Consider the following 26466-nt stretch of genomic DNA (forward strand, 5'->3'; position numbering starts at 1 on the left):
TCAGTAGACGGCTCCCATACTCTGTGTGGCCGACGGAGCAGTTGGTGGTGCGTGGTGCACTTGGCCTGACTGTGAGAGACCTAAGTGTGCACCCTGCTGTTGGTACCAGTTCTGGTGTGTGTACTCCCCCATATAGGCGGGTGAAGAATCCACCGGAGGCTGATAGGGAACCTGCCCCCTACTGGTAGGATCCAGCATTGCACTATTTTTGACGCTACCGTTGCTGACGTTTGGGTTGTTGCCGCTCCCGCTGCTGTGGTTGCTGCTGTTATTGTTACCATTGCTACTGTTGTTGTTTTCCCACACAGCTGGGGATGGAGGAGAGTTGCAGGCCATGGAGTCGCTGGCGTCCGGACTGTGTTCAAGAGGAATATCACCGAGTGGAAACTCTCCGTTCTTGTAGAGCTTCTTAAACTTGGAGCGACGGTTCTGGAACCAGATTTTGACCTGAGAGGAAGAAGATAAAATGCTGAAGCAACTTAAATATTAGGATTTGGTTTTTGGCCACTTGTGTGTGACATATTGTAACTATATAGTTTGAGCATAGTTTGTAACTATAAAGTCTGAAATAGTAAAATATCCTTATTTGGCTTCTTGTTTGGAATTTCACTAGGATTGATACCATAAAGGTGTCGCCTTGGTTTGGATTTTTTCCATCTTAGAATTTCGTATATTTTTGCCTTCACATGCAAAATCATCTATTTTATGCTTTTTAAAAAGCATCAAAATAACTACGACAGAAACAGAGCTATTGAAGTTTGCCTCAACTTTTATTTCCGATCGACTAGCAGTGAGTGTTTGCAGACAAGTTGGCATCTTCCACAAGAACTACAGGCGACTGTGGCAATCTGCTCATGACCAAGGCAATCACAAGGTGGTTTTAAGTGCATGCACCTTGTGACAGCCACCAGCCTCCATTAACCACTCTCCAACTAGTTGTGGAATACACATTGTTCCTCCATGACCGGTTTCCACGTGACTACTGGAAAACTCACGTGAGAAATTTCTATTCATATTTTTCAAAACCAGCCGCCTATATTACGCATAATTGACTGGTAAGATTAGTTAGAGATATGGGTACATTATAGTGTTAATCTAAGCCACAAGCAGAATGGGGAGAGTTTGAAGATAAACTTCTTCCTTCAACTTTCTATGCTAACTCTATAGCTAAAGCCAGCACCTGGGTAGCTTACTGTCAGTTTTTAATGTACCTATTTTCTTCCTTCTTTTTAGCACTGTTTTGCTAATCAAGTAGAATTTCTCTGCATAAATGTGAGTTTTCTCAGGCTTTCTAGCCAAAACATGCAGTAAAAAGCTTAAATAATCTAATTTCATGCAACTTGTCTTAATTAAATGACTTACAGACAAGTTTAGCAACTAGCTAGTAAACGCTATGTAGCATTTAGCTGCAGAGGAGGCAAAAACTGAGTTATATCCATTATGTGGCCAAGAAAAAGTATTCCAAGTCTATTATAATATTTGTCATATTTCATTAGCCAATATTTTAAAGAAATACAGATTTATATAAATTTTTGAAAACTCACTGGCTTACTTAAATGTCTGTATCATTGCCTTAATCTCATCTCAAAGTCATTTCTAAAACGCACCTATTAAACAGCTGTTACCAAATAAACCTTGATACAGCTAATTTTAAATAAATAAGGTTTTAAAAAAGAATGAGGCATATTAATTCTTGTTTTATGTGGACTTATTTACCCTATTATTAACCCTATTATTCTTTTATTTGTCAGTGAATGCTTCAAATCATATTTTATGCTTTTTCAAGCTGAAGGGGACTGTGCTCATGTCTGTGTTTGCTTAAAGCTTGGGAATGTTACCCGAGCATGACGCAGTGCAATGATTTACAACAGCTATGATAAAACAACCCACACCTCAAGTTTTGTCTTTTATCACTCAAGCACAGATAATTCGTCTGGTAGTAAATCATCAGGGCACGGAGATTACGACAGCAAAAACCAGACTGACACACTGCAACAACTCGCAGCGCTGCCTACAGTCGAGGTCAGACGTTCAGTGTAGTGTATTTGTGTTCTCCTCTATTTTGATCTGGGGGGTTTTAAAGCGTGATTTTTCATACATTTCACATTTTATTTCGGGGTGATTCCAGTTCAGTTTTTTGTAAATTTTATATATTGTAGCATCTTTATCTTCAAGTTTTGAAACCTCTGAAACTTTAGAGTACACCTCAAACACCTCAGCTTTCTGTGCTGCTTCTGCATCTCCACATTAAAAGCTGTGAATCTTTGCATTCAGCTGACATCGCTGCTAAAAAGCCAGCGTCACTGTCCATTCAGCTGCTTTCATCTCTCACGTCTCTGATAGTTCCACTGCTTTAGGGCCTTTTCATTTTAGCTCCTGGCTTACATATAAAATGACCTTAGGAAGCCAAATTTGAATGTGAAATACTATCAGCGCATCCATTTCACAGGACACTTCACATCCTTTCAGTGCTTCCACTTCGGCCCGTACATCCGATGCTTTTAAATTCTGCAAGTCATGCCTGAACTGCAAAGTTATCACCCATAAAGTCTCACCTGCGTCTGTGTGAGGCCCAGCTGTGCAGCCAGCTCGGCCCGCTCTGGCAGGGCCAGATACTGGGCTGTCTGGAATCTCCTCTGCAGAACTGCCAGCTGGTAGCTGGAGTAGATGGTCCGGGGCTTGCGTACCTTCTTGGGCTTCCCGTTGACCAACCTAACTTCCACGTCTGGTTCTTCTTTCACTGCAGTGGCGGCGAGGGGAAAAAAAAAAGAAGTAAAAATACTGCAATATTTTAACTGACGTATTACCTTTTCACACCTACGTTTCTCATACAATGAACTAAACTTGCATTGTTTTACTACAGGGCAGTTGGTGCAGAGAAGTTTTAGCACAAAAATAGCCAGAGCCACTGCAAACCCCGAAATTTCAAAGAAATTCCGCCAGCACTCTGAGCTTATAATTTTGGTCTGAGTGTCTCCCACAGCTGGGGAGGGAGACAGAGATTTATAGGTGCTTTTCATGTAGCCTGGAGGCCTGACTGTATACAACGCCGCTCATTTGTCCTGTTGTTATTCTTGTATCCTTTTTTTGGGGTCTTTCTTTAAATATACAACCCCTCGTTGTTTGTATTTGAAGAACACATTGGGCGCTTCAGGCCCAGGACATAGTGTGAGTTATTTAGTAATAAGAAAGTCAGCGAATTGATCTTCGGCTCCTCCGGTCTGCAGTGTTCGACAAGTGAGTAGTAATAATGAATGCTAAATGAATCCCCATTGCATCATCAGTGTGTGTGATTTGTACAGGTGCATTGAATAAAGCAGCTTTTTAACAATAGTAAAGTACTGCATGCATGCCTTAATCTGAAAGGCAATTATTTACAAAGCAGTCTATATTGACAGGGTTTTTTTACAAGCTATTTTAATTATAATAGGCTTAAAAACATCATTTTGAAATTGCTTTTCATGTGTACGAGTTCCAAAAGAGACTCATTACATTCCACTCCAGTGTTTTTCTTGCAGGCTTTGTAGCCAAAGTGGGAGTTATTTTATACTAAACTTTTATATTCTATATTAAACCCACACACTGTGGTCGTTTAAAAAGTCATGTGCTAGACTCAGTACTTTTGAAAGAGAATTTAAAGGATTTATAAAAGAGAATAAAATGTATTTAAAGAACCAGTTTATACTTTAAAAAAAGGTCTACATTTCTGGGCTGTGTTCAAATTCATTAATCGTTCGGTTACGTATGATAGGGTTTACATATTTGCACCTTTGTTTATTTATTTATTTTTCTGGGCGTGGCGACAGGCTTTGCGTGATAAGGAACCATGCACGTTGAATGATTCAAAGGCCAAGGCTGACTGACAAGTCGTGACACCTGATGTACGTGGCTGTGGGCCAAAGTCCCCCGGGGCCGTTTCCAGGAGTGAACTCCCAACTGGAATGCCAAAAACAGTACACCAGTCTGTCAAGCTTGTTTTTTCCCTGTAGTTTGCGCCGGCACACCTTCCAAGCTCTAAAAAGGAGCCCAAAGAGAAATCTTTTTTGTTTGTTTGTTTTGCACTCAAAGGGAAGTTACAGAGAACCCGCTTTATGGTTGTTGTTGAAAATGTTGACGTTGCTGTGCTGTAATACCGACACGGGATCAGCACGTTGAGCCCACCGTGAACCGGTTGCGTGTTAACAAATGAGTCGTTCGCTGCTGATACCGGTGAGGTTGAAAAGTCACTGATTAGAGCTGGAACGTGGCTCCCATCCAAAGGCCTTCGGCCAGCTCGCCATTTCCCTATCAAAATACGATCTGAATCAGGTTCAAAGCAGTGATGATAAACAGGAGCGTTTTGCACCGAGGCTCTGCTCGCAGTGACTGAAGCTCACCGGTGATGATCCCCGTTTCTTCGAGGAATATATACCCAACACGTCATCCTGCTTCATAGAAACTACACTGATGCCTTAATTGTTTATGATATCCCAGACAAGCTTCTCATTGATATGTTTATTGACGTTAAAGCTTAGATTTTTATAGACTTGTCTTTCCTTTTTTAAAGCGTTTGGGACTTTTAAAACAAGGTAACACAAACTGTAGCACTCCATCAGCTGCATATGAACATGGTTGTTTTGTTTTGTTTTTTTTACTTTGTAGAAAAAATTACTTTTAGAGTTGAAGAACAGCTACTCTTCATAATATCTTTGTGAGTCTTCTTTCTTTCTTTACACAGACACGTTACAAGGTTATTTCTCAACAAAGTGATAGCCAGCGCCTCTCCCCTGAGCCCAGCACCATTGTGTGTGGGATTTTGCTCCTGTCTAATCATTTTCTCGTGATGAACAATAGAAAGTTATTTGAGAATCCGTTGAATGCTTCCAAATATGAAATGTGATGTGTGGAGAGTTGGACGCAGTGGAAAAATGAAAAACAAAAATAACTTCCTTTTTTTTCTCGTGCGTAAAACTCATGCGCAATTATTGGGTTCATGTGGCTAGACATGAGCTCTTGCCATACATCAGCCTCAGGTGGTCAGTGTGGCTTTGACAAAGATGGAGAGCAGCTTAAGCAACAGTGCTTATCACAGAGGAGGCGTTTGGATATTTATTTTTTTTTTCTCTCATTTATGCTCATATTTTTTTAAAACTTTCCGTTACGGGTGAACTTACCGCTGTCCTGCAGACTTGGCTGAACCTCTCTGTTGAATGCTCCGTGCTCCCTGTACGCTGCATGGGGGTAAGGGTACTCTGCCTTCCCAACGGGGTAGGCACCGCCGGGACCCATTCCGTTCAGGCTGTAGTGGTGGTATGCGTACGGGTTCATGTGCTGAGCGGAGTACGGCTGCTGTGCCGGGTAGAAATCCTGCGAGCCGTGGAGCGCGCTCTGGCCGCTATAGAAGCCCATATCTGTGGAGGAGGACTCCGGCATGGTCGGGGAATCCTTGGAAGCCGAGATGGAACCGCCGGCCACGGGGATGGAGGGCTTCTTCTCCTCGAAGACAGGTGAGGACTGCCCGTTCATTTTCAGGCGTTTATCTCGCTGTTGTCGTCTCAGATCGGGTTTGCTCTGAGCTCCGAAGCAGCACTGTTTAGAAACTCCTCACACAGTCTGAAGCTTGCGTTCCCAAACTCCCTTGACGCAGCAGCCAGGCTGTCCACCGTGGCGGCGCCCAACCCAACTAGAGCTCCTAATTACAGGGCGCGCCGAACTGAGCCAAGCCGAGCAGGACAGAGAGGAGTGGATGTCTCCTTCTCATTGGCTCGCCTGCTCGTTCCCTGCCTCTGCCCTGAGGCCAAGACAGCGCTGTCGCCTGTCTGGCTCCCTTCTTTTCCCCACATAAACCTCCAGTAAGCCTCTCCTAGGGCCTTCACCAGAGCGCGTAAACAGCTGGCAGGACTTACTCAAAAGTCCTTATTTTATCTACCTCGAAATATATTCAAGTTAGCATAGAGGACCGTGAGCAGAGCAGATAAAATATGTAGCTACTAACCAAACTATGCGTAATGGTGTTGCGATAAGGAGTGTTAACGCATTAACGTAATAGTGCTGCCTCCCATTTAAATGCAAATAGAGCCAGGTGCTGTTTAAGAACACGCTGGGAGTTATTTACAGTTAATCAAGGCTTGTCGTTTTCTTCTTTTACATGTGTCAATGTGGGCCCCCGGGCTTCTGCTCTGCCTGGGATGGGGGGGAGAGAAACGGCCAGCAACAAACCTACTATAAATTTTGAGTGCATGTGACATTCCCGAGAGACAATACAGGAGGATAATGGGTAAAGCTTCCTTGCAGTACCTCAGTTTGAAGTGAAACAGTACAAAGTGCTATAGTTTGCAGTAACAGAGGGAGTTTGTTAAAGACTCAATACTAATTTGGCTTTTTGCATACACAAATTTCCATCTCCCTCACAGGCTCTTTGATCTAATAACACAATCTCACCACCAGGCGTCGCTGTTGAGACTACAGGGGTTTTTAATGAAAACGCTTTCATTAACCAGTCGGACAGCCGGCCTGATGTAATAGAACTGTTCTTACCTCTAACCAATAATCGCAGGATTTGTTCACAAGTTTAACACTTTTAACTGAGAAGCTCCCTCTTTTAGGAACACATGTAAACTACATACTTGTTTCTTTTTAGCTAACTATGTTAGCAAGTTAGTCTTTACTTTTAGCTAACTATCGCCTTTAGAATGCATGTTTGCCAACCTGAAACTGTTACTGTATCTATTCGTATATATGTTTCTTGGTTAACCATTCTTTGCTTTAAAGAACACATTTTAACCATTTACTGGTTTTCTTAGTAACAGAAATATACTTGAGCTTGCATCGACTTTTCTCTAACTGCTCATAAACACATTCAACCTGAATTGTAGCTACTGTATCCATTTCCATATTCATTGCTATTAATGTATCAGCTACCTTTAGCTAATTATACATTTCTTTATTAGAATACATTTAAACACTGCTTTAGCAAAAAGTCCTTTGTTGCAAGAAACGTCATTTTTACCAAGTTATTCATCATTATCCTTTACCAACGTAATCATTTTAGAAATACTTTTCATCCATTTCATTTCAGTTTGGTAGCTAATTATTAGTCTTAGTAAAAGCAATTTTTGTAACCACTGCCTTTGATTGTATAGCCTTCTTCACATGCTAGCTTTTACATGGCTCACCCAGAAGATGCTCAGCAGACTCGCCTTATAATTAACTGAACAACTGTGTTCTTATCAATATCATTGGTTGACAGTTAGTTTACTACAGGCAAGTAAACAAGTTAAATGTCATTTTCAACATACTACCAAGTTGCTGGAACAATAAAGAGTGAATGGCTGATTATTCCCAGTGTTGTAAAAGCACACCGCTTGCAGGTTTGACTTTTTTATTAGCATTTTTCTTTCTCTATGTCATATATGGTAAACCTTTGAGTCCTTGCAAAATTAAGTTCCCAGAAATGTACAGCTTTATTTTCTTCAGCAAAGACTGCCCTTTTCTGCACAACCGACTCATCATATCTCAGAACACAGAGTTCACCATCAAGTCACATCTTAAACCTCAAAAGCTCTTCATGTGACTGACCGAGCTCTCAGTGGCAAGGTATACTCTGTTCTTATGGATTATAAAAAAAGGGGAACAGTGTGAATACATCATCAGGCCTGGGATGAACAGAGGCGCTTGGCAATGTTATATACAAACAGGAGGTGGGAGTGCAGAGGGGAGGAAAGAGGAGGGGGTATTGGAGACCCCAGCATGGTGTGATGACTGTTCTCCCCTTTTCCTATGGCATGGTCCCGAGTGGACAGAAGAGCAATTCCCTGTATGGTCCACAAATCCCAGAATGCCTTGTGAGTGAGCGAGTGAGCACACTTAGGGTGAAAACGTTAAAGGGAGAGGGTGGCAAAAGTTGTGGGAAGGAAAGAAGGGCTGATTTGATGTCCTGTGGACAACACGGGGTCCATTTTTCACAACAACAGATAAAATTCAAATGTTCGGTTTCAGGGCCGGCTGGAAAATTAAACAGAGCAGGTAGAATTCAGATCTACCAACCAACCAACCCACCTTCACCCTTTTTTACACTCTGAGAACAGATCAAACATTTGTGTGTGTGTGTGTGCGCGTGTGTGTCTGTTTATAATACATTTATGTATAAGTGCTGTATATGTATTCTTTACTGGTATTTTACAAGATTCCCTGATGGCCAGCGCAGAGAGAAACAGGAACCAAAATAAAAACTAAACAATAATAAAAAGGAAAAGAGGCTCATCCAATTTTACATACAGTAAAAATCAGTGGTGGGAGAAAAGAAGAAAGGCGCAGTGCCTGGATTTGTCCATAGGGAGAAGCACTTTGTGTCTGATCAACCCCAATTACATTGGAAGGAAGAGACAGTGACAGGAGGGGCGGGAGAGCAGAGGGCTGAGGGAGGACCAGGAGGAGCGGGCAGTCCACCCTGTCAGTTTGCTGTTCTGTTGGGTCATCTTCAGTGGGGCAGCTGGTTGTTTTGCTTGCTGGGTTGTTGAGTGTTTTGTGATCTCCTCATCCTTCTCCCCTCGTCCCTCCCGGGTTGAAGTGAAGCAATCGACGGAGGTCAGACTGGCCCACGTCACTCCAGACAGGAGGACAGATGGTGTCACTCTGAGGAGAACCATAAAGAGAAACAAGACAGAAAAAATGATCAACAGACACCAGGATGAGGTTAGTTTATGTTTGCCTTACAGGCAGGACACACCACACTCGGGACCAGGCTAGCTGCTTCTGATTTACAGAGCAGACAGAAAACGCTCTTCTTTTTTCTGTGCTACGTTTGTTTGAACATTGGATTGGGCACATCGGGTGATGGAGGGATCAGACAGCTACCTCCAAGGATTGAGGACGTACACACGCTTTTTAACCTGTCATGTACATATTATTGTGCCAATGATAAAGTCATTTATAAAACCTCTGGACCTGTTACAGCAGGAGTTGTGCTCAACCTGTCACACACATGTGAGCCAGTACACAAAAACTCAGCTAAAGATACAGAACCAGAATCCTGGCTGCACAAACACACACAAAAAACACAATCAAGAACAAGCAGACCTTCAAATATTTTGTAATCTTAACTTCATTGTGTGCAAAAAATCTCTCAAAAATATGTCTGAAAAATATCATTTGAACAGCTTCTGATGAATAAACTGCAAATAAACAAAGCACGTTTGTAACCCAGGTCCTTGTTCAGCAAACTTGTACGCCATGAGGAGGAAACCCTGGCTCAGCGCAACCACACCACCGTGTACCTTCTTCATATATCTCCCCCCAGGAATTTGCTGACATTTGTTATTCTTTATCAGTGCTAGGATCATTATTCTTCATACCGAGACAGAGATTTTTATTCTCTCCGTGATAAATTAAAAAACTGCAGTGAAAAAGTAGCCGGTAATACACACGAGGAATCAACACAACAATAGTTGTAGTCTGCATCGCTGTGATGTGTTTTCACAATGAAACAAAACTTTATTTATATAGCACCAAATCACAACAACAGTTGTCTCAAGGTGCTTGAGGTATAGATTTTCTGCTGAAGCATAAATCTGCAGTTAGTGACACTGGTGACTTTTGCTTTTTCAGCTGTTTTTAATGACAAGTTTAAAAATTTACAATCGTTCTATAAGTGTGTATTTACGTGTTTGTATTATTACTAAACTACAATAACTCAAAGAATGGACTATTTTGACATCTTCATGGTCAAAGTGTTTTGAAAGGCATAAATGAAACCTGTTTTTTTGTTAATTTTAAAGTTTTTGTAATTTTAGGAAACATAAAAAAAGGAAATCATCAAAAAATATTTGACTTTAGCCGTGTTTTCTCCTGCCGCGTCACATATCAGTCAATACTGGTGGAAAAACCCGCAAAACATTAATTAATTATTCAATCAATTTTCATCAGCTACCAGAATAATTGATTAAATCATTCAATCCTGGAGAACTATTCACTCAAACGATTCCCAATCTTACCTGTCAAAACACATTTTAAAACCTTTAAATCTCATGTAGTCGTCCATCAGTCCAAAACTCCGAAGAGGCTCAGTTTACAGCGATGAGATGGAGGTGAAGCAGTAAACACTCACACTAAACCGCTAACTACAGGACGTTCAACTCGCTGTGAGTCAATAATGATCACGCTGAAGGCAAACACCACACCCAGACTCACAGTTGGCAGGTGAACACGAGTTATGTGACAGAAAGAGACGGCAGCGGCATCAAACTGAACACCTGGTTCTGATCTTTAATTCAGTAACAAACAGGCTGACGGAGGTTTTCTATACTTTACAGTAAACAGGTCAGGTCACCGCTTAATAAAAACAAATAAGCTCTGAGGTTTCATTTTTACAAGATTGTTCTTGGCCTCCTGTAAGATCTGCAGAGCCAGACACACATTTTACTGATTCATGGATTCAAAATATTTAGAAATTAAAATAAAATTCATACTTTGGAGAGTAACTCACTTTATTGTGTAGTTACTTCATCACTGCTCAAGACTGCTGGAATGAAGTAAAAGCATCTTTCTACAGTGCATGTGAATGATCTCAATCAGACTCACCTTATGTAAGCTTCTTGGCTTTGTTGTAGAGAGAGTCCACCACTTTGCTCATGTTCTGAATGGTCTCTAGTGCCGCCTCGTACGTCTTATCCACCACCGGCTCATCAAACACAATCAGGACGCCTTCACCTTGGTCCAAAATACCTGTGGAGTAGGAAGGAGTGAAAGCAGGAAAGAGCCACAAAACATCATTATTTAAACAGGAAAACACTCGTACACAGTCATGTATAGAAGACCTGCATCAGGACTGGGACTGTGGAGTGAACATTATAAACCATACTGCACAATTAAATTCTATTTTTAAAAAAAGACCTTCGATCAGGGATAATTAATGTTTGACACTTGGGGGGAAAAAAGTAGAACATAAATAGACAGCCGTCAGCTGATCGGAATATTTGTGGGCTTCTTGTTAAACTTTCGTAAAACTCCTTTAGTTGTTATATATTTTTTAAACATATGCAAAAATGTGGAGTTATTTAGCTACTTTACCTGTAGCTTAAATATTGTCCCAAGGGCTTTGCTTAAGCAAAGAAAACTTAGTGTATCAGATATCCACTTTATATACCTCGCTCAAGAATGAAAGAACACTTGTAGCATCAAGTCAGTTAAACTTGTGGGACATTGATGTGGTCAGTGAAGTAGCAGAGTTTCAGCTGATTAACAGCAACAATGAGACAACGTTCAAAACAGGACTGGTTTTACAGCTGGAAGACACTGACATTTTTTCCTTCCTCATCTTTCACTAGTTTTGCATTTGGCTAGGGTGACCGTCACCACTGGTAGCATGAGGCGATACCTGAACCCTACAGAGGGTGCACAGGTAGTCCAACTACTCCAGGATGGTACATCAATAGGATGTGTGTCATTGTCAGAAGGTTTGCTGTGTCTCCCAGGACAGTCTCAAGAACATGAGACTGTGGAGGCTGCAGGACACAGACAGTTACTCTAGGAGAGCTGGACGGGGACGTAGAAGATCCTCAACACATCAGCAGGATCAATATCTGCTCCTTTGTGCAAGCAGGAACAGGATGAGCACTGCCAGAGCTTCAAAGTGAACTCCAGCAGCCACAGGTGTGAATTTGTGTGACCAAACAATCAGAAACAGACTTCGTCAGGGTGACCTGAGGGCCCGATATCCTCTAGTTTTCCCTGTGCTCACTGCCCGACACCCTGGACCCCGACTTGCATTTGCTGTAGAACAGCAGAATTGGAAGGTCTGACAATGGCAATCTGTATTTTTCACAGGTGAGAGCAGGTTTACCCTGAACACCTGTGACAGACGTTAAAAGGTCTGGAGTAGCCGTGGAGACGTATGCCGTCTGTAACATCGTTCAGCATGACCAGTTTAGTGGGTCAGTGATGGTCTGGGGAGGCATATCCATGGAGGGACACACAGAGTTCTACAGACACCCCGACTGCTATTATGCATTAGGATGAAATCCTTGGACCCAGTATAAGACCCTACTCCCATTCTGGTCCTGGGTTATTTTTGGTGCACGACAATGCCCAGCCTTATATGGTGAGAGGATGCAGGAAGTTCCTGACAGATAAAGGAATTGATACCACTGACTGGCCTCCATCCTGGCCTGACTTAAATCCAACAGAACACCTCTGGGACATTATGTTCTGGTTACATCTCAGACTGTCCAGGAGCTCAGTGATGCCCTGGTCCAGATCTGGGAGGAGATTCTGCTGGACATCATCCATCATCTACAGTACCATTCTGAGCTGCTATTGTGAAATTTTGGCAAAATGGACCAGCCCACTGCATCATTTTTTTACTTGTGTGTCTTTGAATTCAGCCCTGTGTAGGTTGATCGTTTTTATTTCCATCACACTACCTGGCATCCTTTCATTCCTAACACATTACACCATCCATATCATGTACACAACCCAAGTATTCATTGACAAAAAACGCTCACACGTACCATGAAACTTCGAATCCAAGATCATTTGTGATAATTTCCTCTCCACGTCTCCCTGCAAGACAGACACAGCATGAGTGCAGCTATCACAATATAAACCTTTTGGAAATACTTAAAGCAGGCAACTGGTGCATAATGAAAATGAAATACTAACCAGCAAGCACAAAACCTTACCTTAGAGAGTTTGATGAGGGAGGAAATGTGTGCTATCTGTCAGAGAAGAGAATACGAGTGCTTATAAACACTAAGCAGTAATCAGCGAACTACACAGGTAGCTGGTTATTCTATATGAGCCATGTTCATATCTGTCAGAAGTGACTGGAGAGGATTACCTGGACCCTGGAGAATGGCTCGATGACCCTGATGAGGTTCTGCTCCAGCAGGTTATCATACAGCTTGGTCAGGTGGGTGCTGATGATGGGATCATCCCGCAGCTCTGCTTTGTACTCTGTTAGTGCCTGGGGAGGGGAAGTAGAGGGCATTTTTCATCACAAATGACAGGAGGGGGTTTAAATATTATTACAACTGAAAATGTAACCCACACAAACCAGTCTACTAACCACAATGTCAAGAAAAAAGTCATCAAACTCTACATACACTCACCTTTTCAAAGTCTGCCAGCGACCGGTTCTTGCTGGCTTGTGCCACACATTTCAGCGAGTCTGTCTGTGGGACAGAAAGAGAGGGATGGATAACAGCAGAGTCAATATGACTGAACTGCTTTTACTGACAGATACTGGACACAAAACAACCAAGTGTTCACAAATATACAGTAAATGCTGCAGAAAGCTGTCCATTTGGGGAAAATGGTTACTGTTGCCACGGCTGCCCATTCTCACACAGCATATTATGCAGGTCATGGTGCAAAGAGAGGATCACGTCTCTGTAACTCTACTGGAGGGATGGAACGTCATGCTTCCAAAACACATTCCCTCATTTGCTGTTGTGCTAACGCATCGGTCCAAAACCTCCAACAGGCGTTCAGCTGGGGTGAGATTAAGCAGCAACATGTGGATGCTACAAATACCAGGCTTATTTACAGCCTGGTTTTTAAAGAGGCTCAAAGTTAGGGGTGCTCCCACTCTGACCTACAGCTGTGCTCACTCAGGCAGCTGTAGCAGACACCTGTCTGCTTGGCTTCGCCTCCACTAAAAGGAGTCACTGAACTGCACCTCTCCAGCATTTTGTTGTGTTGAGGCCTGTTGGAGCATTTTTAATACTGTGATCCATTCTAAATAATTTGGCGTGCTGTGTGGAAGAGCCTGTTCAAAGAGTCTGTGCTTCAGTTTTGGTGAGTGCCTTTCTAGTATTCTACACAGTCCTTACTTGGCACTAATGAGTAGGTATGTGTTTGTGCTACAACCACAAACACGGTTAACTGGGTCACTTCTGGCTCCAAAAGAAAGTAATTCAAAAGCAGACTTAAGCAATGCTAGCCCATCACTTAAGTCCATCTTTATCTGGATTACAGGACCATGCACAGAGCAATCCAAAGCTCCACACCCTTTTTGAAGTCTGGCTAGGATAGAAATAATAGTTCCAGGCAAAGTCTATTGTATTTTTAAAGTTTTTAAGTAAAATAAAAAGTTGAAACAAAGAGTGATACCTGTCTGCCGGCATACCGCAGAGCTAGCTTGCCGCTAATGAGGGCCTGGACATCTTCTGGCCTGAGGCAGAGAAGCAGATATGTCAGACACAGCATGGCGACTCCTTTGGAAACAGAGTTTTGTATTTCCAGTAGCTGTATTAACCTCTAAAGGCCCCAGTGATGTAGAGCACTTACGCATTGAGCATGATTTTGCAGAGCAGCATGTATTTGAGGGCTGTGATGGCTCGGGGGCTGTCGATGGAGTCGTAGCCCTCGAAGGCCTCGTAGAAGTAGGAGTAAGCAGTCTTCCAGTCTTTCTCCTCCGCTGCGTGAATGATCCCTGGAAACACGTGAGCACACACAAATGTCAAGCTGGCAACGCTGCACAGACGCACATTTTGATTTGTTTCTTGCTTTTACGAAGCGTACCTGACTGCATGTCTAAAGCTGCTTGTAGTTTGGGTGGGCAGTAGATGGCATTGGCGGTTGTCCTAGCAGACGTGAGGGCTGCGCGGGCCTTGGGCAGGTTACTGAGGGCGTGGTACGTCTTACTCTCCAGCAGCTGAACCTCCACTAGCAGGGCCTTATCGTCCATCTTCTTGAGCTCCTGCAGCAACTGGGAGCCTGGAGAAAGAAGACATGCAGTAGAGTCAGATCTCAGCGTGAGATTCTTCTTCAGACAGGTGGAAAACCTGGAGTCCTTAAATAAGGACTAAAACTATTTTAAAAAATTGTTTTATAGTACACTTATATGTTTTCTGTAAGTTGTAGACACAAGGTTTGTCTTGTCAGGCAAATTAAAAACTGAAATGTGAGGAGATTTTCACCCACCAAGCTGCAGAGCCTCCTGGTAGCACTTTGTGTCGAAGTACAGTGAGATGAGTCGAGCCTGAGGAGAGAAGAGAGGTTATTTCTCCCCCTGAATGTAAACCTGATAAACTGTTAATTCCTGCTGATAAGAACATCCTGGGGTATGTAAAGGGTGATGAGCTGGGTTCCTTTGCTGCTCACAATCCAGATTATTGAGATTTAGTTTGTAGCTCTGCTATATGTTATTATTAGGTTCACATGGGTAAAAAAAAAAAAAGTGCTGTACAAATTAAGTTATTATTATTACTCTCTGGGTGTCTTTCAATCCTGATCCTGGTCTTCTTCCTGTTAAAAGGGAGTTTTTCCTTCTCACCTTTTCTTTCCCACAAGAAAAGACTAGACTCCAATAAAAAAGGGAACTAAACACATCCGCCTGTTCACAGAGCGTTACTGCTCGCCCAAATAAACGTGAAAGGTAAAGACCCGGCCACTGATCAAAGTGATCAGTGCAGTTGAGGCATAACAGCAGCACATCTCACCTCTAGCGCCTGTCTGAGGAAGGTCCTCTTCTCAGCCTTGGCCCACTCTATGCATTCAAGGCAGAGCTCTACCTCCTGACCCGTGGCAGCCTCCATGTCCAGGAACAGGTCCAGCAGGGAGCGGACCAGCCGGGCTGCCTTGGCCTTGGAGATGGAGTTGAGGAAGGGCCGGACATATTTTAGCAGCCCCCCGAGCTCTGAGAAGAGGATAAATAGAAAAAAATTATTTATCTGGGCAAATAAAAATAAACTGCAATTTCAGAAAAAGACAACTTCAAACTGTTTTCTCAGTAATGGAGGAAAACACTAAGTCTGTTACTTTTAGATTTCAATAAAGCCACATGTCTTATGATTCATCTGTAAGTCACGAACCTCAATGTTTTCTGTCTTTGGACTCAACCGACAACTTAAAAGAATGGCCTGTGTCATTCACTGCTGCCAATAAAAACACAAACTCGATCCTTTAAAGTCCTCAGCAGTTGTCAGCAGTCGGGTCTTTCAGGTCTTTCAACATCGGACACGTACACACAGGCGACCCAGCAAAGGTTGATCAGACCCCATCCTGCATCCCAGGAGCAGCCACCCATGGATCAGTCCTCTTTATCCACAGCCACCTTGTGTCCTTCTCTGTGGCTTCACATACAGACCAGAAGGCGCTCTTCCTAGCCACTCCTGTTAGGCCCAGTTGGTTTAGGACTTTGCAGAATGAGCACCCTGCAAAGCCTCTGCAGCCCACCTCTACTGGCTCACTTCTCTACTAGCTCCTGGCGCGTTTCCTTTCATTTGCCAGGATCACTCATGGCAGATTTCATGGCAAAAATCAGTCACCTTATGTTGACCTCATTGTGAAAACGTCATGGAGTTAAGGACAGATGTGAAGGAGATTTTAGGTTCTCCTTGAAGGCTTTAGGCAAAGAAAGCCTCACAGAATCTACCTGATCTTACAAAAGGAACAGGGAATTTTGATGTTGTGGGTCTGAAGTGTTCAAACTACTTTGTCCCAATGTCGAACTACAAAAAGCACAGTTTCGTTGCCCATATTATCATAGTCAGTGTTTTATTCTGGTTACACAAACAAGGAAACTGAAAAATACCACTTCATTAGCAGTCAAATCAAACAGCTGTATTAAGAAATGCTGCTCACGTAATCTCTTTTCTGCTACCATTATCCACATGAACTTTTTTCTTATAAAGGCTTTCATTATCTCAGCAGTCAGTTAATTAATGATCACCCTAAAACATGGCAAAATTTCACTTTTATCATTTCAAATGAAGTTTCTTTCAGTTGCTGCGTCCGCAGCAGGTGGATCTACATCCTTGACGTGATTTTCTTCCCACTTCCTGACACAACCCTCGCAGGTATTTATAACTCCTCCTGGTCTCGAACCCAGGACCTTTCATGTGTTAGATGAATATGTAAACATTTACACTACAGAGCCCACCACCATCATATTTAATACAATACCAAACAATTTCATAGCAAGCTGATTTCACTAAGGTTCAGAATTCAGCTGTGGGTGTTCAAGACACAGGCCTGTCAGTACACTAGGAAGCGACAGAACTCATTGACACGATCATCTTCGTCACTTATATATTATACTTCTGCATCAGATCTACGTCACAGCTTACACTAAAACTGGAACCCAATTTTTCCCGCAGAAGCCTAAATCAAGCTTCAGTAGTGTTGCCTATTTGCTTCCCTGAACGGCAAGTTTTATTAAACCTAGCTGTGAACTGTGTGACACCATTATGTCCAGAGATCTGGCATCTGCACATGTCAGCCTGGAAGCCTGTAAACATGTTGGTCATTCCAGTCCTGCTCACACTGAGAGGGCAAAAATTTTTCATCCAGTCTCTTTGCCTTTCAGTGGTCCAGTGAATCCATAACTAAAGGGGGTAATGAAGGAAACAATGAAACACCTTTCCTAACTTCTGGTTCACTTCATTCACTCACTTATGAACCTTTCTTAGCAAACCTGATGATTCAACCAAACCCCTAGACCAGAACAAACTCCTAGGACACACAACAATCGTACTTGATCTAGCAGGGACCATAGCCCTAATATTTCATGTGACTCAGGTTTTTCAGGAGTTTGCTCACAGGTTTCATCAAGACGCCCAAACAAGAGTTGGTTAAAACAGGTTTCCTATTGGTCTAGCTGCTCAACATTCACAGCGTATGTAAACAAATCATAAACAGCGTGTTAAAAATCAGGACACTGCGTTGTGTTTACCTGCGGCCTGTCCCGTCTTCGCCAGCAGCCCCCCCAGCTCCAGGATGCTCTGTTCTTTGACACGCACCGCCTCCTCATCGCTGTCCTGGATGTCCCGCTTCACTACAACACACATAATGATGATGTCATCTGATCCGTGTTAACGTGAATCACCGCGATATACAAACAGTGAAAATGCAGATGTCTCATTACCACTTCCGTCTCTTAACGCTACAAGATATAGCTATCATGAGCGGAATGAGGTGGATGGCGAGCAGCCAAGAGGCTCCAGAAGCTGCGAAATACCGGAGCTGTCACAGTGAAACAATAAACGGCATTGGCGACTAAACCGCTAAACCTTTACAAACGACAGAAAGAATCACAACCCCGCACTGACATGCGTTATGATTAAGACGGTGATATTAGGCAACAAACTCATTTTCACTTAAGTTTCTTTGTCGGCCTGTCATCTGACCAGACAAGGGATAGCTGCTAACAACACTGGCTGCTAGCTAACATTAACTAGCCAGCTGTCACCCAAGTCACTGTCAAATGAATGAGCGGGGTAGCTAACATTAGCTTGTCTGATAAGCTAGCCGGTATATTGCTAGCCGGCTAGCCCGCTGCTGCTGACTCACTGTGCAAAGCAGTCGGCAAAAAGGCACGGGCAGCACTGAGCTAGCTAGCTCGCGTTAGCTTAGCCGCTACCTAGCGAGCAAAGAGCAAGCCTGGCTAACTGAGCTGCTCCAGGACTGATGGAGCAAAGTAAAAGGCTCTGTGTCTACTCGTAAAATAACGTTCTCTCTAGCGCCACGTTTTGCGGAATATATTTACCTATTGAATGTAAGATATCAATAGAGGCATTCCGGTCTGTTCCAAGAAGAGACTGTGCTCTCTGAAACTCAGCCACTGCCGCGGCTGCCATCTTTCCTCTGCCTGCCTCCGCTCCACTTTGCTGGTGGTTTTCCGGTCAGGTCGTTCACAGGGTCGGAACAATGTCTCCCTCTACAGGTCGCGCCCAGTACTACGCTGGGAAACGGCGCTTGGAAAAGTTTCACGGCATATTAAGCTCTAACAGCAATGCACAACATTAACTGTCTCATTTGTTAATTATGTTTGAACAATTTTTAACATACATGTTTCCTCCAGTCATTAATGCAGAGCGTTAATGACTGGGGCTGCAGAGCCTCAATGAGGCCATTTCTGTGACAAGTTTTTAAAAAATGCTGAGGAATGGGGTTTTAACGCAGCAAGGGAAAGACTGTATATTAAAGATGGTCACATATTCCAGTTCTCAAACCAATGTGAAGGGGCTTTAAACCCCTTTCTCTTGTGCAAAAAACACATCACGTGTTACAGTAGAGTAGTGTCCTCAATAAACACTTTGCTGATGGGCTCAATTTTCAGTTTTAACTCAAACTGAACACAACATGGTTTATATGTTCTAAATGATGGTACTGTGCAGTGCAATCATTTACACAAAAAACTACACAGCTCAGGTTTTACAAAGGGACTTTGCAAACCAGTGAGTAAGACGATTTGTAGCTACATCCTTTACATACAGTAAAGGTGCAAATATGAACTTTTTCCCCATAAAGACAACATTTAACAGCCTCCGCTTTACCCTTAACGGTGAGTTTTGCCATCTGAGTATATCAATAAAGACGTGATTTGACCATTAGAATAGTTTATGGGTTTTTCCAATGGTAGCTGTATATGCAGAGACCAGTTTGACTAACTTCTGATTTAAACACAGTCATTTTGTTCTACAAGCATGAAAGAAAAAAAAATATTTAAAACTCAAGCACGATTATTGTTTAGAAAACCAACACTGTTTCTGTTTTGCTCCTAGTTTTTGGTGAAGTTTAGCAGTGACAGCTTTGCCATTTATGATATGCTGTGTAAACTCAGACAAGCGTAACAATGTAAACTGTTATATTCATTTAAATTCTTTTCTGAAATCTATCTAAATTGTATATATTGTGTATATTTTTTGTTTTATTCTTGATTTTTTTTTTTCCATCAGGACTGAGATAAAGTGAGAAAATCAGAGCTCGACTCTACCGAGCTAGAACGCTGAAAAGTAAAGAAAAGAAACGTCATCATCTGTTAAATATACAAAATTGTCTTTATTTAATAAAATATACAAAGAGCACAAAAAACTCAAAATCAAATCTCACGAGTGGAGTCACTCATGACAGCCGTCTGCATTCACAGGACGATGGACAGGTAGTCACAAACCTGAAGTCAGAGCAAACGAGAACATCTGGATGTTTTAGACTGACAGCACCTCAAACTCTGAGACGTTAATGACACTTGACGTGCGAGCTGTGTGGATGAACGGGCACCATACCTTGCAGCTTATCATGAGGTTGGGAGAGCCTTCTATGTTAGGAGCTACAGAGAACACCGGGTTGTGGAGACAGTCTTCCATGTGCTCCGACACCCTGGACTCCAGAAGATGCTGCAGGACATCAGGAGTGATGCTCTGCTTCTAAGGACAATGCAGACATTTCATCATTTTTCCACTTTCTCTCCTCTCCCTTTACCTTTACAGGCTTTCAGCATATTTTAGCCACATACACTATTTTTATTTTATTCAAATCAAGATGCGTTTCCTTGAAAAGACACTTTAAAGGACCATACAGTCATTCTAATAAGAAAGTTCTAAGTTTTCAAATAAAACATCTGGTCCTCAGCAGGTTTGCCGAGTCTCTAAAAAGAACACAGCAGCTCAGCTTAGGTCTGGAAGGCTGCATATGAAGGAACTACAAGGAAAACCAAAAGAACAATGTCCTTTTAATACTACAAGTGGAGATGTTTGGCCATAAAGCACAGCACCCCTTTCGGAGGAAACCCACACCTCATAACAGCTGTGAAGCACAGTGGAGGAGGGGTCATGATTTGGGCGCCTTGCAGTAACAGAGTCACACATCTGTATACCAAAGAGTCAAATGTGAGGACATCAGTCCGACAGCTACAGCTGGGCTGAAACTGGATCATGCAACAGGACAATGATCCAAGAACAGCAGCAACAACAGAAGGGCTCAGAAGAAGAAAAAATACTGAAATGTTGTGGTAGAAACTTAAAAGAGCAAAATTCTTTCACAATGATGTGAGAGGCTGGTGGTAATACAGGAAATGATGGCTTCAGGTTATTGCAGCTAAAGGTGCTTTTGCAAGGTTCTGTAGTTGTATTTAGATAATTTTAAAAGCTTATTTTTATAATGGCCTGTTCTTTTTCATGCAACCATAATTGTTGTGGTTAGGATTAACAGGCTAGGGAATACACTGTGAAGGAATCTCCTCACTAAGGCAATCAAGCTGACACAGCTCTGTGTGCCCGTACACACAGAGAGGAGCAGGTTGTCACTTTTGGGACATTTTAGCCAAATTCTAAACTCGGGACAGACGGCTGCTGGGATAGGTGAAGAACACACAGGTCTACAAAACTGTATCAAATTATTAAGGAGGAGAACAAAGACTGAATTTACGATGCAAACTGATAGAAATAAGGCTATCATGGACAATAACAGAGTGCCAACCAACTATGATTTCTAAAGTTAGTGAAGCCTTCATAATGAGGTTTTTTTTTAATAGATTAGAGTTCAGCAGACAAACCTTAGTGTTGATATAAACTCCACAGGGGCAGGAGATAAAGAAGCTGTTGATGTTCAAGTTGTTCCTGTAAGATTAAGAAGCAAGCTCAGGTTGAAGCAAGACTGTCAAGATCGCATGCCAAAAATTCTGAATTTCATGTCAGTGTTTCATGACACACTTGGTGTGTAATGGCCTTCAGATTCTATTTGTGACAAAGAAGAAAGTGTGCGTGCGACCGCTCTGACAGAAAACATTTTAAGGCAAGTCGACCGCTTTAAATCCCAGTTAGAAATCGCAAAATGAGAAACAACCAATTGTTGCTGTCACGTGTTTAAAGCGATTGATTTAACTCACGTGTGACATATGGGGCAAATAATACCCATCTCATCCATTCCTTCCACGACAGATGAAATGTACTGCTGCTCAAACAGCTGGTTCTTCTCATACTCTTCAATAATGGACATCTCTGCAGCACAGAGAAACACAGAGGCTCAGAATCAACAGGATCACACAGGCTGGATCTCCACTGAAAATACCTGTGTTACCTTCAGACATGAGCTCCTGTTGGATTTCCTCAAGCACCGCCAGTTCATCGTACTCCCTCATAACACCCAACATCTGTAAGGAAAAGTGTCAGACCAGTTCTCGTTCAGATTACACCAACTAAGCTCTGATCTGCTATCAGTGATTGTAATCAAGCCTTTAGATGCAGCACAGTGTGAACGCCAAAGTAGTTTTCACATTATACAGATTTTTATCTAAATTAACAGCTAAAAATGACCAACTAACGAAATCCAAACACAGAAGACATTCCTAATAAGAAATATACTGTGGTGGGGCTTGCTAATTTCTTTTTTTTTATTTATGTATGTTTTGTTTTGTTTTGCTGTACTTTTGTTTCATATGTTGTTTGTTTAATTTAAGACTAAAAGAAAATTAAAAGAATGAGAGGTAAAACTTGAGGGGGTAGGGACAAATAAGTAATTACTTCTGCCTACTCCTTTTCAAACAAATAATGAAATGATATTTGGAAATGATTGTGAAGGCACATGTTTGAAATAAAAATGAACTGAACTGAACTGAACTGAACTGAAATGAGGATATGCTGGGAGAGACAGACCTCTGCCATGCCCGCAGGTCCCCACAGTGAGGGCAGTCTCTGGTCCTCGGACTGCAGCGCGCTCCACTCCTCCTCCATCACCTCCTGGACGATGATGGAGGCCCCGGAGCTGCTACACTGCTGGCTCTCTCCCATCTGCCGGTATTTCTCCAGCAGCCTGGCCCGACTGTTTTTTAGCCTGTCTACACAGCGCTTAAAAGCACAAGAAAATAACGCACTGCAGTGTTAGAGTCATAGCCTGAAAAAGTTAGCAACATGCTAGCTAACTAGCTCCCCGACACCTTGCAATACCTTGCGATATGTTTCTTTCCATGGCGGAGTCGTTCCTTTATAAAGTGAGCGGTGCCTGTGCAGAGCGTCCATCAACAGTCTGTGGAGGCTGTCCGTTTACAATTGCTCTTTGAAACAACCGGCTAAAGTTGGAGAAGACTTCAAAATCAAAACATTCCGGCTTTACGCCCCGCCACCCGGAAGTTGACATGTACTGACCCGGATTGCATGACGGGTTATGTAGTTTTTGACTAAATACTAAAACAATAGATAAATAAATAATAAAATAAATAAAATAAAAGTCCTGTCAGCTTTAAAGAATTGAAATAATGGGTAAGCAATAAGATTAGACACGAGTGTATTAAAATTCATGAAAGGAGGATGTCAAACTCATTTTACGTCATGGACCACACAAATCCCATTTTAATCTTCTGTCAGCATAAAGAGGTTTAATTGCATATCTAAGCCCTGAGATACATTAAAATAATAAGAAGTATAATTTCTACAGAACATCTCAATGTTTCTACATGATAAAGAAACTATACGGAAATAAATGTGTCAAATTTTAGAAAAACTTCTGGAAGGTGTAGCTCAGTGACTCGCCTCTAAAACTGAAAGTTGTTTTTTTTAAGTCACTGTGAAAAAGTGAAAAAACAGGAACTTTCCTCTTTCATGTAATTTTTTTTATCTATTACCTGATTACTTTGGTGTAACATTAGTAAAAAAATGAATAAATAAATAAAGCCGTAAAACTTAAACAGTTAAAAGTCCAAAAATGTAATTTTTCCTCCTTCATGTTTTCCAACGCAGCAGGGCCAGAATGGAGCTTTTGCCGGGACAATTATGGCACCCAGGGCTTATGTTTGACACCCTTGCTTTAAAGATTTCTAAACTGTGTCCAAACCACCATTTATGGAATAGATTTTATGAGAGAAAACACCAAAAAACGAATATAAAGAAATGTTTTTACTGACGATATTTGAGAGGTTTTACTGGAGGGGTGCCTTGACCCTTTAAGATACTATACCATAAACAAAATTAATGAATTACACCTGAAATAATAAATAATAATAACAATAATAAGTTAAATATAAATATTTCTAATTCAACAAAGCAAAATAATCAAATGTTAAAATTTTGAAAAGCTTTCCTGATCTGTTTATTCAGCTGTTGACACACTGTTGACACACAGTTAGCTGTTCATTACAGCTGACTGTGTGTCATCCTCAGTCTCCTACACTCATTTAAATCCTAAAATTACTTCTGCTCATTGCCAGATTAACTACGGGGCCACAGGAAAGGAAAAAAAGATGTGGCTAGGCCAACTGGGAACCAACCAGGATGCAGAAATGTATCTGGCAACAGTTTGGTAATTAAAAAAAGTTTTGTTCACTGAACAAACTGTAATTAAAGACAATTGTAAGTTGTAACCTTACACTACTTCTACAGTGGAATAAGCTGAGGGTTATACCACAAGACACAGGACAAAGGACCAGGGAGAGTTGATACGATGCTGCAAGAGGTGGGCCTGAATACTGCTTTGTTTCGGCATCCTGAATGCATCATGCCACAAAGCATAAGCTCAACAGCAAAGCACTGATTGCTGATCAATACTGTATCCCCACTGTGCTTTATTGTACCTTTAAGAATATTGAAAATCATTAAGCATCTGATCCATAAATCTGAATATTGATTTATTTGTCATATATTCATACAGTCACCCATCAGCTGTGCTTCACTGTGTATCTTATTCTTTGCAGAATTTAGATAAAGCTTCCTCTTTAAGAAGCTTTACAAAAGTCCCTCCTCGTGTCCCACTCAGTGGCCTCCGTTGCCCGTGGGTAGAGCTGTATTTGGGAAGAGAGCCATTCAGATAAATCCATTTTCCAGCTCACTGCCTTTTTATGGAGTCTGGATCATGGATGAAAAAGTGTTACTGCTGTTGGAAAGCAGCTGTACAGGCTGATTTTACACTGACTTTCATCTGGAGAGAGACTGCGGGAAGCATCGGGTTTTGGTGTCTGCTGCAGAGTGCCAGAGAAGTGGCTGCAAAAGGGTTTGTGATTTTCCTCCTGATCAGTGCTGGTTGTCATTTTTGAAATAACGTCATAACTAAGTACATTTTGGAAATATCTGGGTAGTGATTGGCTGAACTGACAAACTGATTATTGTCTCATTATCTTCTTTCAGAGTTACACTAGTTTTCCTTTTTTTTTTCTTTTTTTAAAAAAAAAAAAAAAGCATTTTGCTGTTCACTGACTTCATCAAAATAATGGCTTCTTCTTTGATTAATTGTGCTGACAGACCCTTAAGGGATTCTAATTTCACTGAAGTCACTGTTTATTTTCATAATAGTTTCCAATTTTAGATATCTTTTAATGTTACTTAAGTGTTAAATGACATTTTAAGTAAACACTCTTCCTTAGCCAAAAAGAGCAGGGGTGTCAGATCTGTATGTGTAAGTGCAATGTGTGTGTGTGGATGGGGGGGGGGTATTTCCGGTAATCAGTGCTTTGATGAGCAGGAGGGTTGTGATGAAGGCCATAGCTCTGAGGAAGCAATTGTTTTTCAGTCTGTGCATGTGGGCGTTGATTGTTCTGAGCCGTCTGCCAGATTGCTGTGATTCAATCAAGGGGTGGCCAATGTAACACAGTTAGAAAGAGCACACTCTTCATGGTTTTTATTGCAAAAAATAAGTAAATAAATGTACCAGCAATATCTGTGTGAACCGAGCTAGCTTCAGCTTTCTAACCAGGTTCTGATTGTGAGACTTCATCCCTGCTGTTGTAGTGATGTCAACCAGCTTACGAATAAAAGGCTCAGAAAGCAGGAATGTAGGAGTCGTGGTTTCAGGATCAGAGTGGAAGTTTCAGCTCTGAGGAAATCATGATCCCAGTACACAAGGACAAAACACCTAAGGAGTCCTGAGGTCCCTTCCCAGGCGCAGGATGAGGTGGGGGAAGATCTCATCTCATTACTGGGGTTTCACCCTTAATCCCGGTGATGATAAAGATCCACGCCTTTTTTCACACCTTGGCTCATGTGATGACTCACATGATTAATAGGGTTAGTGACCCTCGGAACTGTGGGAACAATTCCTATTAGGGGTTAAATACCTGGGACTCTCCACCATTTGGTTTTAGAACTGAAGAAGACTCTTGGATGAAGTCCATTTGACTTCCTTTTTTCAACCACTCAAAGAAGCCCTGACCTGGACAGCCGACAACCTGCCCGGACACACTGGGAACATGTATGTAGCTTTCTGTCTCTTTAAGAATGTATTCATGTTACCTGTTAAATAGAAAATATAGTCCCAGGGCGCTACATTTATGTAGATTGTGTATGTAAGGAGAAAATAATTTTTTAACATAGCCCTATTTCTAAGAGAGGAGCTGGTTAAGACTGAGTCAGCTGACTAAATGGTAAACAGACTTGTTCTTATTTAGGACTTTTCTACTCAGCTTGAGCACTTTATACAACCCCTTTCATTCATTTATACAACACAAGTTCTTTCTCTCTAACCTTCACACACATTCATATTTCAGTGAACACATCAGAGAGCAACTAGTACATCCCTCAGTATTAGCCCTGTGATGGAAGTGAAGGTGCGTGTGTGTGTGTGTGTGTGTGTGTGTGTGTGTGTGTGTGTGTGTGTGTGTGTGTGTGTGGGTGGGTTGGGGGGGGGGGGGGGGGGCTTTCTTTGTACCTGTAAGAGGAGGATTCGCCTGTGAATCTGCTATTTTTTGTTAGCAAACACGGTGTTAACGGGGCCTCACTCGCTGTGATGAAGTGATTCACAAAAATCACTGCGCTGATCCTCAGCAGCCACCCTCCTCCACCTCCA

At 42.0% G+C, this 26466-nt stretch overlaps 3 protein-coding genes across 3 annotated transcripts; all 3 read right to left on the reverse strand.

The window, feature by feature from the left end:
• LOC134625865 (homeobox protein Dlx3b-like) lies at positions 1 to 5505 on the reverse strand. Its single transcript, XM_063471178.1, has 3 exons — positions 5154 to 5505; positions 2556 to 2740; positions 1 to 447 (listed from the first exon to the last, which is right to left on the reverse strand). The coding sequence occupies exons 1-3, from the start codon at positions 5503 to 5505 to the stop codon at positions 1 to 3; spliced, it is 984 nt and encodes a 327-aa protein (XP_063327248.1).
• Positions 5506 to 7307: 1802 nt separating this feature from the next.
• LOC134625864 (26S proteasome non-ATPase regulatory subunit 11A) lies at positions 7308 to 18597 on the reverse strand. Its single transcript, XM_063471177.1, has 13 exons — positions 18467 to 18597; positions 17654 to 17755; positions 15420 to 15616; positions 14902 to 14959; positions 14500 to 14694; positions 14266 to 14410; positions 14089 to 14149; positions 13086 to 13148; positions 12815 to 12940; positions 12657 to 12692; positions 12486 to 12537; positions 10558 to 10701; positions 7308 to 8613 (listed from the first exon to the last, which is right to left on the reverse strand). Exons 1-12 carry the CDS (start codon positions 18555 to 18557, stop codon positions 10559 to 10561), a joined length of 1269 nt encoding a protein of 422 aa, XP_063327247.1. The 5' UTR covers positions 18558 to 18597; the 3' UTR covers positions 7308 to 8613; position 10558.
• Positions 18598 to 19741: 1144 nt separating this feature from the next.
• Positions 19742 to 22809, reverse strand: rpain (RPA interacting protein). The gene is made up of 7 exons (XM_063470452.1): positions 22644 to 22809; positions 22353 to 22544; positions 21778 to 21850; positions 21587 to 21698; positions 21254 to 21317; positions 19986 to 20126; positions 19742 to 19873 (listed from the first exon to the last, which is right to left on the reverse strand). The coding sequence occupies exons 1-7, from the start codon at positions 22713 to 22715 to the stop codon at positions 19844 to 19846; spliced, it is 684 nt and encodes a 227-aa protein (XP_063326522.1). The 5' UTR covers positions 22716 to 22809; the 3' UTR covers positions 19742 to 19843.
• Positions 22810 to 26466: the final 3657 nt, after the last annotated feature.

The sequence above is a fragment of the Pelmatolapia mariae genome, linkage group LG4, assembly GCF_036321145.2.
Source record: "Pelmatolapia mariae isolate MD_Pm_ZW linkage group LG4, Pm_UMD_F_2, whole genome shotgun sequence".
In the NCBI taxonomy this organism is placed as follows: domain Eukaryota; kingdom Metazoa; phylum Chordata; class Actinopteri; order Cichliformes; family Cichlidae; genus Pelmatolapia; species Pelmatolapia mariae.

Coding starts and splice junctions, on each gene's coding strand:
- LOC134625865 (XM_063471178.1), bottom strand. CDS start 5,505: ATGAACGGGCAGTCCTCACCTGTCTTCGAGGAGAAGAAGCCCTCCATC. Junction 2,741..5,153: donor GCCAAGTCTGCAGGACAGCG/GTAAGTTCACCC, acceptor CCGCCACTGCAG/TGAAAGAAGAACCAGACGTG. Junction 448..2,555: donor TGGGCCTCACACAGACGCAG/GTGAGACTTTAT, acceptor TCTTCCTCTCAG/GTCAAAATCTGGTTCCAGAA.
- LOC134625864 (XM_063471177.1), bottom strand. CDS start 18,557: ATGGCAGCCGCGGCAGTGGCTGAGTTTCAGAGAGCACAGTCTCTTCTT. Junction 15,617..17,653: donor GAAGACGGGACAGGCCGCAG/GTAAACACAACG, acceptor TCCTCTTCTCAG/AGCTCGGGGGGCTGCTAAAA. Junction 14,960..15,419: donor TCCTCAGACAGGCGCTAGAG/GTGAGATGTGCT, acceptor TTCTCTCCTCAG/GCTCGACTCATCTCACTGTA.
- rpain (XM_063470452.1), bottom strand. CDS start 22,715: ATGGACGCTCTGCACAGGCACCGCTCACTTTATAAAGGAACGACTCCG. Junction 21,699..21,777: donor ACAGGAGCTCATGTCTGAAG/GTAACACAGGTA, acceptor TCTGTGCTGCAG/AGATGTCCATTATTGAAGAG. Junction 21,318..21,586: donor ATTTGCCCCATATGTCACAC/GTGAGTTAAATC, acceptor TTAATCTTACAG/GAACAACTTGAACATCAACA.